General features: G+C 39.0%; 1 protein-coding gene across 1 annotated transcript; it reads right to left on the bottom strand.

Moving 5' to 3' along the window:
• Positions 1–206: 206 nt before the first annotated feature.
• On the bottom strand, positions 207–14,165 carry slc12a3 (solute carrier family 12 member 3). The gene is made up of 26 exons (XM_046393552.1): positions 13,720–14,165; positions 12,932–13,069; positions 12,444–12,519; positions 12,254–12,349; positions 11,948–12,087; positions 11,716–11,826; positions 10,543–10,654; positions 10,127–10,257; positions 9,808–9,892; positions 8,999–9,159; positions 8,547–8,654; positions 7,182–7,305; positions 6,886–6,987; positions 6,540–6,695; positions 6,353–6,452; positions 4,716–4,827; positions 4,399–4,536; positions 3,778–3,884; positions 3,605–3,687; positions 3,309–3,386; positions 3,029–3,127; positions 2,200–2,311; positions 1,956–2,042; positions 1,127–1,265; positions 958–1,025; positions 207–694 (listed from the first exon to the last, which is right to left on the bottom strand). Exons 1-26 carry the CDS (start codon positions 14,002–14,004, stop codon positions 553–555), a joined length of 3,090 nt encoding a protein of 1,029 aa, XP_046249508.1. The 5' UTR covers positions 14,005–14,165; the 3' UTR covers positions 207–552.
• Between the last annotated feature and the right edge of the window lie 1,587 nt (positions 14,166–15,752).

Consider the following 15,752-nt stretch of genomic DNA (forward strand, 5'->3'; position numbering starts at 1 on the left):
CTGAAAATATAAAATGCCAGTAAACAACAGTGATTGCAGGCAGAGCTGCCAAAGGTAGGGAGGGTTTGAGGAGAAACTGTCTGTGCCTTTTTGATTTGTGACAGTGCAGCACCACACACACACACACACACACACAGAGTGTCTTTATTTAATATGAAGTATGCTGTCGACTGTTTATGTCATGTTAATAACAACTATCGCATTAACTAATTTTTATCTTATTTTGTCAAATAAAGAGGAGAGGAAACATAACATTCTATATGCATGTAACTGTCAAACATGGAATCATTTTGATAAGTATTTACAATCAGTCTTTATGATCAATAGTGACTTAAATTATAAATATGTCACCTAGTGTGATTCATCTCTGTTGTATCTCTAAAATCATTAAGCTGTTTAACAAAAGAAAAACATGGTAAATACAGGAATCATACATGTGTTACAGGATTACATAACTATGAGTAGTCATCAAGGTTTTGGCTTATGTGTCGATGATGATGTTGGATATTAATTATTGATCAGTGTGTGCACATTTGGTCTTGAGGAGGCATTTCATTGACAGTAGAAGGTGAGGACGTTTTCTTGGTTTCCTCTGACCAACAGGACTGGGGGTCTCAGGTCACGTGACAGGGAGTCCAGCCACGCCAGGTAGAGCGTACAGGGACACACGCCTCTCCTCCCCACTGGCATGGTGCTGTCGGCAGACATTTAGAGTCACAGGAAACAGTGAACTGGTAACATTATTACTTTTGAAGGCAATTGATTTTGCTTGGTGAGTTTGTGTGATTTCACGCTTAAAAATCACAGACAAGCCAAGAATCAAGGGTCATTCACTCAGAGTGGAGTAGTTCATTTGACGTGCCATGTGATTAGATGGTCATGGCTTTTACTCTGCATTGTCTACCTTCTAATAAAGTAGCATTGCCATGAGCTACAGAGAGGAGTTGGTGTACTCACATGATAATCAGAGCAGCTTCTCTGGAGTAATCCTGCAGAACCTCATTTAGGCGGATCTGACGGAGAGACTGAAACACACAGAGAAATTATTTATTATTTATTACTACATTATTTCTTCCTCCTTTCTCACACCTAAATGTGTATGTTTTAGGTTGTGTGTGTGTCAAACCTTGGCCTTGTTCCTCTCCCAGTCCTGGTCATTGATCATCCACGGCTGCTCCTGCTGTCCCGGTGGCCCAGAATCAGAGTCCTGTTTGGAGTTTGTGTCGAGCCTGAAGCGACCCACCATATTCTCAAACTGATGAACGCTGGAGAACACGGAGACACACAGGGGTCGTGGGTATAAAGTACACACAAGTATGTACAGTAAGCCTAGTATGGATTCTTTTTTTTTACTATGATGATTGCTTTTTTTTTACTGTATTTAGCCAACTCTGTGCCAAAACAATTGGGACAGTTCTGTGAAAGCTGGTGGATGTACAGGACTCAAGTGAAGGGACAATTCATGATATTCTGAAGTATGCTTAGAGGTCATCATTAAACCGTGAACACACGTTTGCAACAAATATGTAGGCGTGGTTTAAAATACAACACAGCAACATTTGCAGGGCTTTAGGGAGTTTAAATGATATCAATGACTTCAGTGGGTGTGACAGTGCCTTGGAGGATTATTCAGCACCGTGGGAGGCTTATGCTCGCCAAGTACCATCTAGTTTCTGTTGATCCTCAAATCAAAGCACTCTAACTGCATCAAGTGGAAATCACATGCATGGCCCGATTAACCTGCTAGTGGGCCCTGGAACAAAAATGAATACTGAGCCCCTATTATCACCCACTTTTCTCTGAACAGTCTGACCAGTTGGTCAAAATCTTAGAATGCACCACAATGCACCCAAGTCACGTTGATTTCTTATGAAATTGCATGATGGCAGATCTTATCCACTGTTTTTCGCACTATGCTTCATTCTAATACATTTAAAAAGCTCTGGCAGCCATACTTTCCAGGCTGGGGACTCTGGTAGATGTCTGGGAGGACTTCAACATCATGGAAACCCAAACGGAATTTCTTGATCAGTGCTACCATCCTGGGAGGAGAATGTAAATCCATATTAAACAGAAGTTTTCAGAATTTTCACAGAATCCCATATTTTTAAATCAGGTCACACATTGAGCTTGAAAAGTTGCTGGATCTGCAGGCAGCGATTTACTCTTTAAACATGGGGAAGTACTCCAAGTGCTTACTCCTCTCTCTGCTCTTCCTTCTTGTCTGTGTCTCCGCCCACAAACACTCGGACCTTACATCTGGCCCAGCGCTTCCTCCGAGTCAGCAGGTAGGGCAGCAGCAGGGTCAGACCTGGTAACGCACACACATACACACACACACACACACACACAATATAACACAATAATATGTTCTTTTTCAGTATTTTACCATTATAACTGGTGTTTTTTCATTAACATCAGTAATTATCTGCAGTAACGTATGTGTTGTATTGCACTGCTGTACATTGAACTAATTTTAATATACTGTTGGGTAGTTTTATATATAACAATACATCATGTTCTGTAAAATCATCATATCTTTGTTGTCTGGTTGTCCAATGACAGCCAAAAAGTCATCTTGTCGTGAGCTCAGAAAAACAGACCTGTTTTCAGCTTCTTGATGATTAATTTTCCAGCTAATCCATGAAACTTTAAAGAGTTTAGTGTTGGCTTAAGAAGTAGAAAAATTTTGTCAACACAAAATGGTGCAATCCCTCAATTTATCACAAACATTCAAAGTCAAAAGAACTGGAGATACAAGATTTGTCCTGGACAGTAAGATTATGAAAACTTACCTGTCGAAAAAAAAAATGTAGTGGGGCGAAAATTAGCTACAATATTTACCCCTGACATGTAGTGGAGTAGAACTATAGAGTTACATGAAATGGAAATAGTAAAATTAAGTACAAGTACCTTGAATTTGTACTTGAGCAAATGTAGCTAAATACATTCAACCACTGTGGAAATCTGTTCTGATATTATTGATGGAAGCAAATAAAGTGGTGGATGAACGGAGAGATGATCAAACCTCCATCATCAGACAGCCAGTACACATCAATGGTCTTCTTCCCTTGTTTCTTCTGGAACACCGTACTTGTCTGAGGCTCTGCTTCAATAGAAACAGCAGCTGCAAACAATTTCATATACAGAAAATTTAAATGAAATCAATATATAACAGTTCTGTGTATATACATTTTTTTACAGCTTTAATTTTTCCAGATTCAAGGGCAAATCAAGACAAGTTCACTCAAGATTTTTTGATATGTAAAAGAAATGAATCCTGATCATACGATCATGCTTATACATACAAGCAGTGCTTGTCTGAATGAGGGAAGGGGCAGCGATGGTGTTTATGCTCTCTGGTCCTCCATCAAAACCTGGATTGACTGAAGACAAAGCAGAAGAATTTACATAATGGATTCACTTTAAGTCAGTAACTCAAAGATGATGGATGAACGTGGACAGCTCTTCCTACCATTCCTCTTGTTAACTCCAAACAAACTGACAGACAGTGTAGCTGCAGCAGCAACTGTCAGAGTTCACTGATGGAACAAAGTTCATTTACTCGCAGTGCGCTCTGCTGTGTTTCAAATGAAGCTCTCACCATGTGATTGAGATGGACGGGAGACATCCAGTCCCTCCCTCATTCTCAGCATGCACACACCATACTGCAGGTCAAATGCATCACTGAAACAGACATTAATGTAATGTTGAATTTTGACATTGGACAGCTTTATGGTTATCTGAGTTTATATCAGTAGTTCAAAAGTCACTCACTGCAGTATTCCTACATAATTGTGTGCAGCCTGTGGGGAGTCACTGCGCCAGTCTTTCTTGAAACCCATCAGCAGAACATTTGGTTTAATGCGACCCAAACCTGCCCCCTGGTGGACAATCAACAACATGAGGAGAGGAAAAGAGTCGGCCTGTCTCAAAACCAGCTTCAATTTTCTTCAAGATGAGAATAATAGAGTGGTAAATACATGAGGTTTTGTGTTATTGATTTATGTGAATGATTTTGAATGAATGACTAGGGCTGTCGCTGAAAGAGTTTTTTCAGTTGATATCTGCCCTCCATCATGCTTCTCTCCTGATAGTTTCACATCTAACATGGTGAATTAAGTGTTTATTTCAACCAAACCAGAATTAGTGATTGTTGGAACACCGCATGATGCATTGTGGAAAGATGAGCCAGTTGATTTGGTTGAGGTCGTCTTTCCTCTGTTTTGATCTTTATTAATGAGCAAAATCTGCTCCTGTAGGCTTGTGATCTTGACTCTTTACAGAATGAAGGTCAACCCCAATGATGGTTGGCTTTGTGAGACAGGCCTCAGCACAGCTCAGTTGATGGAGACAGTTCATTAGAATAGAAAAGAAGAGATGAGGTGTAATTCTGACCTGTAGCAGCATGTTAACTCCTGATCGTAGCTCTGTGGCCACCACACCTCTGTAGAACGACTTCACCTTCCTTTGGTTCAACCAGGTAGCATGACTGTCACTGCTCGCCTTTTCCACTACTGATGGTGAGGTGTCATCCTGACAAACACATTGTTGAACAGATATCGATTTCAATCCCACACCTGAAAATGCGCTGCCAGCCAAAACATTGCACTTTTAGATATTTAAAAGTATGTTGCGTTTTTACACAAATCAGCCCGAAGATATAATCTTCACTGGGAGATGTGTACAGAATGTGCATGCTGAGTTGAGCTCACAGTGACCACATTGGCACACATCATGAGGCTGAGTCTCTTGGTGAAACATGACACAAGATCCACCAGGGCTGGACGACTGCTGGGAGGACCTGTGAGCACCAAACACTGGGGTCTGGAAGGTGAGCAAAGCACATGTTGAGCAGTTTATTCCGGGGCTCCTGCAGACACTTCAACACCTCATTTGATCTTTAAGAAAAATCATCGTTTTTATGGCATGTTGATTTTTTTTCTTTTTTTTACTGTGGACATAAACGAAACCGCTAAGGACTTGGAAAACATCTCGACTTTTCAGCGACTTGAGCACAGTTGATCTCACAGCTGACACCAAGTTAATATGTGAATTAAGTATATACTGCATTCATGTGAACAAAAAAGGGACTGTTTGACTCTATGGAAAATATTCTTATTTGCTTTCCTGCCAAGAGTTAGATAAGACTTAAATTAAGATTTGTTTAGCTCAGAGACTGTAACAACGGGTCTAATCCAGTTCAGTTTGGCACACAACCTTCATAATAAGGTTTTCAACCTTATGTAACTTAAAGTCCACCATATGCTTTGGGGCTTTTCCTGGCCCAGGGTTGCTGACTAACTGTATGTAAACATGTCTGTGATGATATATGTGGTCATTGAAATTAAAATAATTTTAACTTGACTTTTTTGTTTAAATTTATGTGAGCACATATACATATTATGTTCTAAATTCTGACACTACCTTGTCCCCCGTTGCACACTAACTGAAGTGTTCAGTGTTCAGAATGGCTACCATAAGGTACAGTTTTCACATTCACACTCGTCTAAAAGGCAAACTATTCCTTCAGGGTTGAGACCACACTAAAAGTTTTACAAGGATAACGAAATGGGTATTTTCATTTAACAGCCAGCAATTTTTTGTACTTGAAAGGCCCGCTACCACAAGCAACGCCGTGGACCTAAGCTCATAATAAGCTACATCTTTATTATATGAACACCAGATAATGGAAAAGTTGGCAGACAGTCCCTTACTCAAGCCACCATGCTCAGCTAAAGTACTGCAATTAAATTTGCTTTGACCCCTATTCCACTTCCAAATCCAAAATTTTTTAACATTAAACATTTTCAACTTAACATCTAACTACCAGCCTGTTATCACTCCCACCCAGCACAATATGACAGCTCGGTCAGTGGCCCTATGCTTCTAAGCATTATTTCTGGATGTGCCCCTCTGTCATAGTTGTGTAAAGAGCAAGAAAAGTCTGAGTAAGAAGATGGTCAGGGTGGTTGGATGGGTCACACACGGCACTCTACCACAGGAGACTGGAATTTGACTCCCACATCAGAGTTGACTTGTTTTTACCTTACATTACTTTAGTTGGGTAATGAAAGTTCTGTAATATAAATTACATAAGTGACGTAACTTAACTTCTGTAACTAATACAGTGCACTGATTTTAACCCAGAGTCTAACCACACAGTGGGTAGTTATTATTGCTAACCTGGCTGCAGTGCAATGCACATGCACAACTGATGCTGGAGGGGGAAGTAGAGTGTCATAGCTTAGAGCCGCCGACTGAAAGCTGGCATATTTGACAATCTGGGAGTGAGAACAGTTGAAATTACAGAGGACAAATTGTAGGTGTGTGATCACATCCTGTCGCTGACCTGTAGTTCTTGACATGGTCCTCCACATAATTGAGGCCCACACACTGGTTCAGAGCGATGTTGTAGGAACTCGCCTGCACTGAGGAGCCCCAATTTACAGCTAACCACAAAGGAAAGCAGCAGAGTAAGAACAGAACAGAGGAGGACAGTTGTACTGTGTTTTGTTGGACTGTATGTGTGTGTTTACCAGGCTTCTTATAGAGTGTGTATCCCAAAAGGAGAAAGACAACACCAAAGGCAATGAGGGCTGCCCACCAAGTCAGCAGGAACATGATAATCACACAACACAGAGCTCCCAGCAACGACAGCCATTTATTGTAGAACCTGAAGGATGGACGCCAACCTGGAGACACACATATACACATGTACACACACTACTACACATTCCCCCTTTCGAACCAGAAAATCTATATCAAATCAAGAATTCTGCTTTCTCAACAGCTACGTTTATTCTATGTTTCAGTGCATTACAGTCACTGTATTGAATTAGTTCTGATCTGTCCATTAAAGGAGTAGAGTTTTTAGTTTTTTACCTGGTGAGTTGGTGACTGAGGCATGGAAGCAGCTGAAGTTGATCAGAGCGTAGGAACAGAGGAAGAAGTTGGAGATGATAGGGGCGATGGTGTTCAGCTCGGCTGGTGGAGACGAAGAACGGGGGAGAACCATGTGTAATATACTATAATAAATATAATGTGTAATATAATTATTATAATTTGTTAGATTCTTATGAAGTGAAATCCGATGCACATTGGCATCTCCATTCAGACCATAATTACTAAAATTCCTACTGATCTTCTCAAGGGGTCAGAGGTTCTCTTCAAGGCCTCACCAATGAGAATGAAGCAGGCAGCAATGATGTATGTTAGCAGGTAGCTTCTGAGTGGTTCATCATTCTTTCCATAACCTTTGCCAAAGAAGCCAATTAAAGGGTACAGTTTGTCCTTACACAGACACTATCAGAAATAAAAGAAGCAGAGACAAAAAAAGTATTATACACACATTATTATGTTATAGCATTTCACAGCAGAGAGGAAAAGCTTGTGTTTAAACACACACAGGGACATGGAAAAAGTGGCACTTACAACTGAAATGAAATCAAATAAATCAAATATTAAATTCCACCATGACATAAAAGTAGTTCAAAGTGCTTTATGTAACACAATAAAACAAAAAGCTAAAAAGTGCCTATAAACAGAAACACCCATGTGTACATACACATACAAACATATATACAGCAAAAATACAGTTTAGTTTTTTTTTTAAACACCACATTCAAGCAAGTTTGAGATGAGCAAGCAAGCTTTTCCATTAGGTGCATACAGTAAATGCTGAATACCATCTTGTCAGACCTTGAAACGCCCTACATCCATTGAGGAGAATTCTACTTTGTTACTGCTTATATCATTAATTAACAACATGTACTGCAGAGCCAGCAAGTACTGTATAACCCTCACCAGTGAATGTATCAAAGAACTGTTCTTTTTTGGTATGATTTTGAATCAGTTTAAAAAATCTGAAAATAATGACTGCCACTCCCCTGCCTCTTTGCCCCTACCTTGCAATGTGTAGAACATTGTAATAGAGGATGTAATAGAGCATTGTGCAGTGTGACAAAATTGAGTTTAGCTACGTTTCAGTGATGAAAAGGGCATCAAGATCATTAGCCCCACTAAGTTTGCTACAATAAATGATTGATCAGGGAATGGATTCAGTTCAATAAGGCAAAATTAAGAACAAGTAGGTTAGGACTCAGGATGAGGTTATCAAGATTGGCTTTAGAAATACCTCTGTTTATATTAACTGACCTCTCAGACATCACAAAAGAAATCACGTGCAGAGTACTGACAGAGTTACAAGTTAGCCTCTGGCTAACTAATCTGTTGGGAAAATCAACAGAGTTGTGATTAGTTTCAACTGATGGGTCTGGTTGCTGTTTTGGATATCCAGAAAATATGCCATATTCCATTAGCACAATATAGTATATTTAGTGTGTGTGTATGGACGCTTATTTCTGTTGTTGTGGGGACAAACATCTCTTTACACACTCACATTGTGAGGTGAAGACTTGCTTTAAGGTCAGGTTGAGGTTAGGGTTTGGTTAAAGTCAGGGTTAGGATTAGGCAAGTAATGTTTATTGTTATGATTAGATGGTGATTTTCCCTCCAGGAAATGAATGTAAGTCTGTGTAATGTACCTGGAAGACTTTAGGAGCAGACACCAGGCAGGCCAAAGCAGAGGACAGTGTTGCTCCAAATATCCCAGCAGTGATGAGAGGGGCGAAGGCTGACACCATGCTCATCGACTAGAGACAGAAATGTACTGTTAATTTCATCTTTTCACCAAACTGTTTGTGTGTTTACAATTATAATAACCGAATCATTTATGTAGTATGAAACTGATGTGACTTGTTAGTGTCACTGATTTAATTGTGTATTTTTTGCTTCTGAAAAATAAAATAAAATTAAAACAAATGTATTTGAACTGACAGCAGGTAAATGTTTGGGTTTTTTAAATGCTATAGGATGGCATTATCCAGAAATCATCTCAGGAGTGAACTTTTTCTTTGCAGCCTCACTTGGTGAGGAAAGAGGTCTAAAGACACATTTCACTTTTTTGTGTCTTGTCAGGAAGTGAGCTTGTGCTAACCTGATAGTAATTACTGATTCCATAGAGGCATGTGTTATTGTTGATACACTGGGTGAAGTCCCATCCATACTGACAGGCTACACCAACACAATCCTCACTGGATGAGGATGGTGGAATAGTGTCGTTTAACAGGCCTGATGCATCTCTCACCACACAGGATCCTGGGAGGACACAAACACACAGAGACACAAGCCTGCATGAATACATTTATATAAGAACACAAACAAGAATATTTTACCTCAAAATCCCCCAAAAAAAAAAAATAAATAAAAAAAACAGATAAATATAATAAATGCATTCTGTAATCCTAGATATAATTACTGTATACTATCATCACAATAATATTTGTCGCTCTTGTGAATGGTAGAAATTAAATGAACGTCCAAACAAGCTTTCGGGAAGACGGATTGCATTTCAGCAGATGAGTTTCTGTAATGCCTACTTTCTGTCTGCATGTTATCATTATGGCAACAAATCCACATCCAAATTCTACTTAAATGTTTCAGTTCAATTGAATATACTTTATTATAGTTGTGCACAATAAAAGGTATTGAGATGAAAAAAATATACAATGCTGTTAAATACAGTGAGCCATGTGTTGCAAAGACTTATCTTCAAGGAGCAAAATTATGTAACTGCTACTTCTACATTATTTTGAACACTGTACATGAGGACTGTACACAAGGTGGGTTATTGGCTAGCAGAGTTCAGGTGCGTACATAATTAATGCAGACAATGGAAATAACATTGACTCAGTATAGTATAAGGCAGTGCAAATACAGATTTAGTAGGAAGTGCAGACACAGTACCAATAGTAGCTGAGATGATGATGTATGAGAGGGTAGTCCAGAATATCGCCATCAGTGTTCCTCTGGGGATGGCCACTGTTGGATTCTAGGAAGAAGAGGAAGAGCAAAATGAGCATAAGGCTTTTGGAAATACTGCTGAGTAATAAATTGCCACGTACATGTTATTTGTATGATTTGTATGCCTATATGTGCAGGAATAGAATGGTAAGTGAGACAAGCAGACAGGTTTACTCACCACTATGAACAATGCTTGATGCTTTCTAAATCAAGATTTTGCAGGAAAAGAAATAGGTAGCTATAAATAAAGAAACTAACATACCTTCAGATCTCCTGAGATGTTAGCCCCTGCCAAGATACCCGTTGCTGAGGGGAAGAAAATGGAGAACATGCCAAAGAAGCTGCCCTCTTGCCCCCGCCAGTTGGGCACAAAATTAGTTGCAAAAATGGCAGCTGTTGAAAATGACAAAAATTTGTTTACTAGAGATTTACTGGCCCTCATAACATAAAAAGGTCTGATTTTCAACAAATTGTTTTTATATGCTACTGAAAAAAACAATGGCTTACTATATAAAAAATGGCTTACTTCCATAATCCGTTTTAAAGATCACTGATCCCTTACTTGTTTAAAAACCATTACAAACACTAAAGCCTCATGCTATAATGATACAGAAAACTTGCATGCGTGGCAGTCAAAAATCTTTGATATGATGCTCTGATCAGGAACTGCATAGTCACCTTTGTAGCTAAAGAAACCCTTGGCTTGTTTTTGTGGTGAGGCAGGGATGATTGTTCCAACAATGTAACTAACGAATGACACCATGATGACCAGGAAGAACAGAATCTGGGCCTGTGTGGAAGACAGAATATATAGTATACATGGATGCATACAGACATTTACACACAAAAAAAATAAATAAATAAATAAAAAATCTACTGTATCTCACTGTGCTAATAAACTAACAGGTATATCATACTAGCTAGAGTGGGTATACTCCTTAAGAACAACAGACATACACATGTATAGTATGTACATGAGAATTTCAGTGCAACTTACAACTTGCACTTGTTAGCTGAAAAAGGCCACCTGTGATACATACAAACTGAAATGGCTTTAGACAGGTATAACATAAGCCCATAAAATCTGGATCAAGTATTAAGCGATGTAATAAAGTGAATGTTTAAAGTGTGGCAGGGATGGAAAAAATGAGGGCTTGATGTTTCTGAGTGGGCTGCCAGCTAAACGTACAGCAGAGGATGAGTCTTCACCAGCTCAAAGCACAACTTCCAACGCAAAGACAAGAAAATATGGGGAGGCACTCGAAAATAATCTTAGGGCCATGCAGAAAAAGTTTCGGAACCATTTGATTACAGCACCAGGTACATTCAATAACCTGATGATGGAGTCACCTAAATTCAGAACTTTGGGCTTATTATAGTTTCCAAATACCACTGTCCACAAAGAGTTTGAGTGGAAGCTGATGATTAGCAATCATCATGATATCTATGGTAGCCACATTGGCATAATTGGCTTGATGGTCTGACAGAGGTGAGGAAAGGGAAGCATTCATTGTGCCAGCACTATTAACAGGTTGTTTAAATGAATTTATCAAAAGGATTTATATGATACGCAGATCCTGAAGCTGATAATTGGGGAAATTCGCCAATGGAAGAGCTGTCCCTGGAGCTGGAAATTCTTGGCAGACTGATCTGATCCGTTTGACTGCATACAAGAGCAAAGTCAGTCTGTAATCTGACCACTTAAGGTTGAGCTCAGGCAGGAATGTAGACACTCCATTAAAAGAGCATAAAGGACTGTGATCAAATCTTGTGTTTATTTTACAATTGCAACTGCTTGCTGTTAAGCACAATGACAATTTACCATGGTCTCATCTGTTTGTCTGAACTGACCTTTGACTCCCATGCCATGCCAGCCATTGAGATACCAAGTAGGCATGTGACAGTGATAATGCCAATGATGCGGATGTCATTGGTTCGGTCCACAATGACAGCTCCATTTTCCTGAGGAAGACAGTTCAGAAAAAAATGTTAGGCATGTATAACCCGCCCCACGGTTTTTCTCTATATACATACATATATGTGTGTGTATATGCACATTATTAATACCCAACATCCTACTTACACGCATGAGATCTGTAACAGTCTCAGCAAAACCCACAGTGTGCATGGCCACAGCTACAGCATTGGCAAAGGCAAAGATCAGACCGATGGACCCACCCAGCTCTGGACCAAGGCTGCGACTGATCAGGAAGTAAGTCCCACCTGAAGGCAAGGAGGTGGGGGGGCAGGAAAAAACATTTTCTTTGGGATATGTGGTCACCATGGCTGGACTCAATGGCAATAAAATATAATAATGTCAGATACAGTCTATATGTTTTTAAAGATTTTTTTACGACGTAGGTTGTTAATGCATGTATCACAAACAGACCTCCTTTGACCTTTCCATTGGTAGCAATGGCTGAGGTTGAGAGACCAGTGATCCCAGTTATACAAGAAGATAACACAATGATCACCCAGGTAAGACCTGACACAATGGTACAAGAGGGAAGAGAGAAAGATGATGAGCAAAGTGAAGGTCTGCTACTGAATGAGTGGAACTGCAGTTTGGTTGGACATACCAATACCAGCTTGAGCAGTGATCCAGGGTAATCTCAGGTACAAAATCACCCCCCATATATTTAACATGCAACGGATCTGTGAAAAGACAGTTACCAAATGAAATGAACAGTTCCACACAATTATATCCAATGCCAATGCCAGGGAGTAGGGTGTCCTGCTGTAGTGTAAAGGGATGAAAAGTAAGGGTGTGCAGGTTGGGGTGATGTATGGGCTTCTCATTTTCATACAGAAGGCCCTTCACTGAGGTTCTGGGGTTTAGCTAAATTATCAGTACTTATGTTCTTGTGTGGGAATAGTTGTTCTCATGTACAACATTTATGTGATGGTAGGTCTGTTTTTTTGTAAGAAAGCAGTAAGATCAGCAGTACAATTTCATGCAAGGATAATAATATGAATAATTTCTCTTAAAATAAAATGTATGGATTGGTACTGAGCAACTACACCTCACAAATAGATCTAAAATGCTCCCTTGTCAAACTCTACCTACCATGACTCCCTGTACCCAGCCAAAGCGAGTTGGTTCAGGTGGTGGCTCCTTCCCCTCCTCCTCATCTTCCTCGGAGCTGTCTCCTCCTTCCATGTGTCCACTTGTTGTCTCTTCATACAAGGGAGGTCTGGAGTCATCCTAGAGAATAAAAGCCATACAAATTCTGGTAATTACAAAGCCAAAACCAAGGAAACATCAGGAAAAGCAACACAGGAGTCAATCTTCCAGATGTGGAAACAATTATATTTGCTATGTTTTATTTTTAAACTTTTCTGTGATCTATAGCAAAAAAGTCATTGTGAAATAAGCTGCATTTAGCCTAGAGATGTTGGGCAGAGCAGACATTGTTAACAGTTAATGAAGACAACTCAGTATGATTGGGCTGTTGCCTTTGAATTATATTTCAAACATAGTATTTTGTGGTGTTTCAAGAAAATTACTGTTGCAAAAGTCAGACAATAGTCAACTTTAATAAAGCAAATTTAACACAAATATAACCTTGTAGACTTTTAAGTGCAAACAGAAAGTACTGTTATAGGAGGACTAGGACTAGACACTTTTCCTAGATTTTAGAAATAAAAGATTTCAAATATATAGAACATTTCACAGCAGAATCTAGGGACTAAAATCATTTTTGTTTATAGTAAGAGGAGCAAATATTGTCAGATCAAGTGAGACAGAAACCTAACTGATGCATCATGAGGTCAGTGTTCACCCTGCATTTTGTTTTTCATTTGGCAAAAAAAGATTAAGGGCCATAATAGGTGATAAAAAGCAGGTATTCCTACCCCAGGGTTTGCGTAGAGCTGGTAAAGAGATGGTCTGAAACGTCTCCGTCGGCCCCACACCTCAGTGTTGGCGTAGAAGTCATAGTGTGGTGGAGAATCCACAGTGTCGTAGCCAGTTAGTGCTTCAGATCCACGGGAAGCTACACTGCTCCCATCACCGTAACAATGATAGTAACCAGACTCATCATACGCTCCAGGTGCTGCCTTCCCATTGGCTACGGACAGAGGAAGTCTGGATCTGTATGCAGCCAGGTGAGCACTGTCACTGGCTATTGGTAACTCCATCTAGAATAGTAGATTTTTTTTGTATTTGTAACCTCAAAGACAGCTAAAACAGTTACTTTCTTAGCCCAGTTTCTGTGCAAAATGGTTTTCTTCCACAGCTGATTTATCTTAAACTAGTCGGTCAGTCAGCGTTATAGAGACATTCTGTAGTTTAGGGTTTGTGAAGGAGGCTTTATTGTGAGGGCTGGTTTTATATTTGACCCTAACCAAGCAGGAAGAGCCTGAGGCCATGTTGGTTCAATGAGCAATCAAACAAGGCTCATAACAAGAACTACAAGAACATGACATGGGCAATTTCACCTTCAAACAAAAATCCTCTGGCTATGTTTACCAAGGAAATGCAAAGTTCCACTTAACTAAGTATTTAGAAAATTATATAAAATGACAATTACCTTTTATGAAAGCTCAAGTTTTGCAGAATTAACAGAACAGAGATAACTTAGGTATTGATTTCTTATTTCCAAAGAACTCCATTTTATGTTTTGTAGAGTTTTACATATGTCTCTGTTTTGTATATTTTTGTTGAGTTTGTATCCGTTTTAATCATTAATCTCCTGATGCTTTTTAGTTAGAATCTAAGTTGTTACACACAGACTGACCTGCAAGATAACCTTGACTGAGGGCAACAAATGTATACTTATTAAGGAAAGAGGTTAAAATGACAATCTACCCTTGTGGCTGAATTTAGATTTTATTTTATTAATGATTACTTCAGGAACTTCCCTATGGCAGTGGACTGCTGCCGCAATGCAAAAAGGTTAATATAGTTTTCCAAGTAAAACAATTAAAAAACATAAAAGTTAAAAAGTTTTTCAATATGGCATTTTTTATATTTAGTAAAAGATAATATTTTATAATTATTAGTTTTATCATTTAGTTGAAACTTTTACATTATAACAACAGACAAAACAAATACACTGTATAGACAAATGTATTCGGACCTGTGACCACTACACCAACAAGCATTTCAGAGTTCAGAGAGATGTTCACGGAAAGATCATGGTTTGGGTTAAAATAAGTACTTTGTTATGAAACCTTCATCATTGTCATTGCAATAGTAAAACAAATTAAAGAATATGGTTTAGAGCTGCTCTTTTTAGAAAGAATCACGAGATAACTCTTGACGTTCACAATCTCTGAACAACAACCAACAATCTTGAATTCAGAACAGTGAAAAATACAAATTCCACTAAAAGGCTCATAACTTGGTACTGCTTCTTCGGTTTCAGTTACTGTTTAATGGTTAACCTCTGCAGCTTGCGTGCCCTTGAGCTTGATTATTGAATTTCAAACTTCAAACACATCATCCTTCAGCAGCTGCCCATATACTATGTTCTTTATAGCTTTCTTTCTTTTCTTGTGTACAATATTACACAAGTAATATTGTATTGTATTGCATTCTACTGTTTTATGAATATATATGATTACTGCTGTATCTTTTCATGTTCAGTTGATGGAATGATGACTCATAAGTTGCTTAAAGCTGCTTAACTGTCCAAGACCTTCATTTACACAATGCTTAACTAATACACACAGATCCACACACACACACACACACACAAGTTTCCCAAGCTTCAGCACACATAGAAGCGTGTACAAAGAGTGGCCAAGGTCACTGTTTATCTCTATAGTTCTTTCCATGAGTTGGTGTAACACAAACACACATTGACTGATGATGTGAATGCCATGTATAGCCTACTAAATAGCACAGATGAAGTGAATACAAAAAATCATGACAAATAAACATC

Source organism: Scatophagus argus, chromosome 7, assembly GCF_020382885.2.
Source record: "Scatophagus argus isolate fScaArg1 chromosome 7, fScaArg1.pri, whole genome shotgun sequence".
Classification (NCBI taxonomy): Eukaryota; Metazoa; Chordata; class Actinopteri; family Scatophagidae; genus Scatophagus; species Scatophagus argus.

Excerpts from the sequence above, each read along its gene's own strand:
- slc12a3 (XM_046393552.1), bottom strand. The coding sequence starts at position 14,004 with ATGGAGTTACCAATAGCCAGTGACAGTGCTCACCTGGCTGCATACAGA. Across the intron at positions 6,696-6,885 it reads CTCAGTCACCAACTCACCAG|GTTGGCGTCCATCCTTCAGG; the intron begins GTAAAAAACTAA and ends GTGTGTCTCCAG. Across the intron at positions 3,128-3,308 it reads CATTCAGACAAGCACTGCTT|CTGCTGTTTCTATTGAAGCA; the intron begins GTATGTATAAGC and ends AATTGTTTGCAG.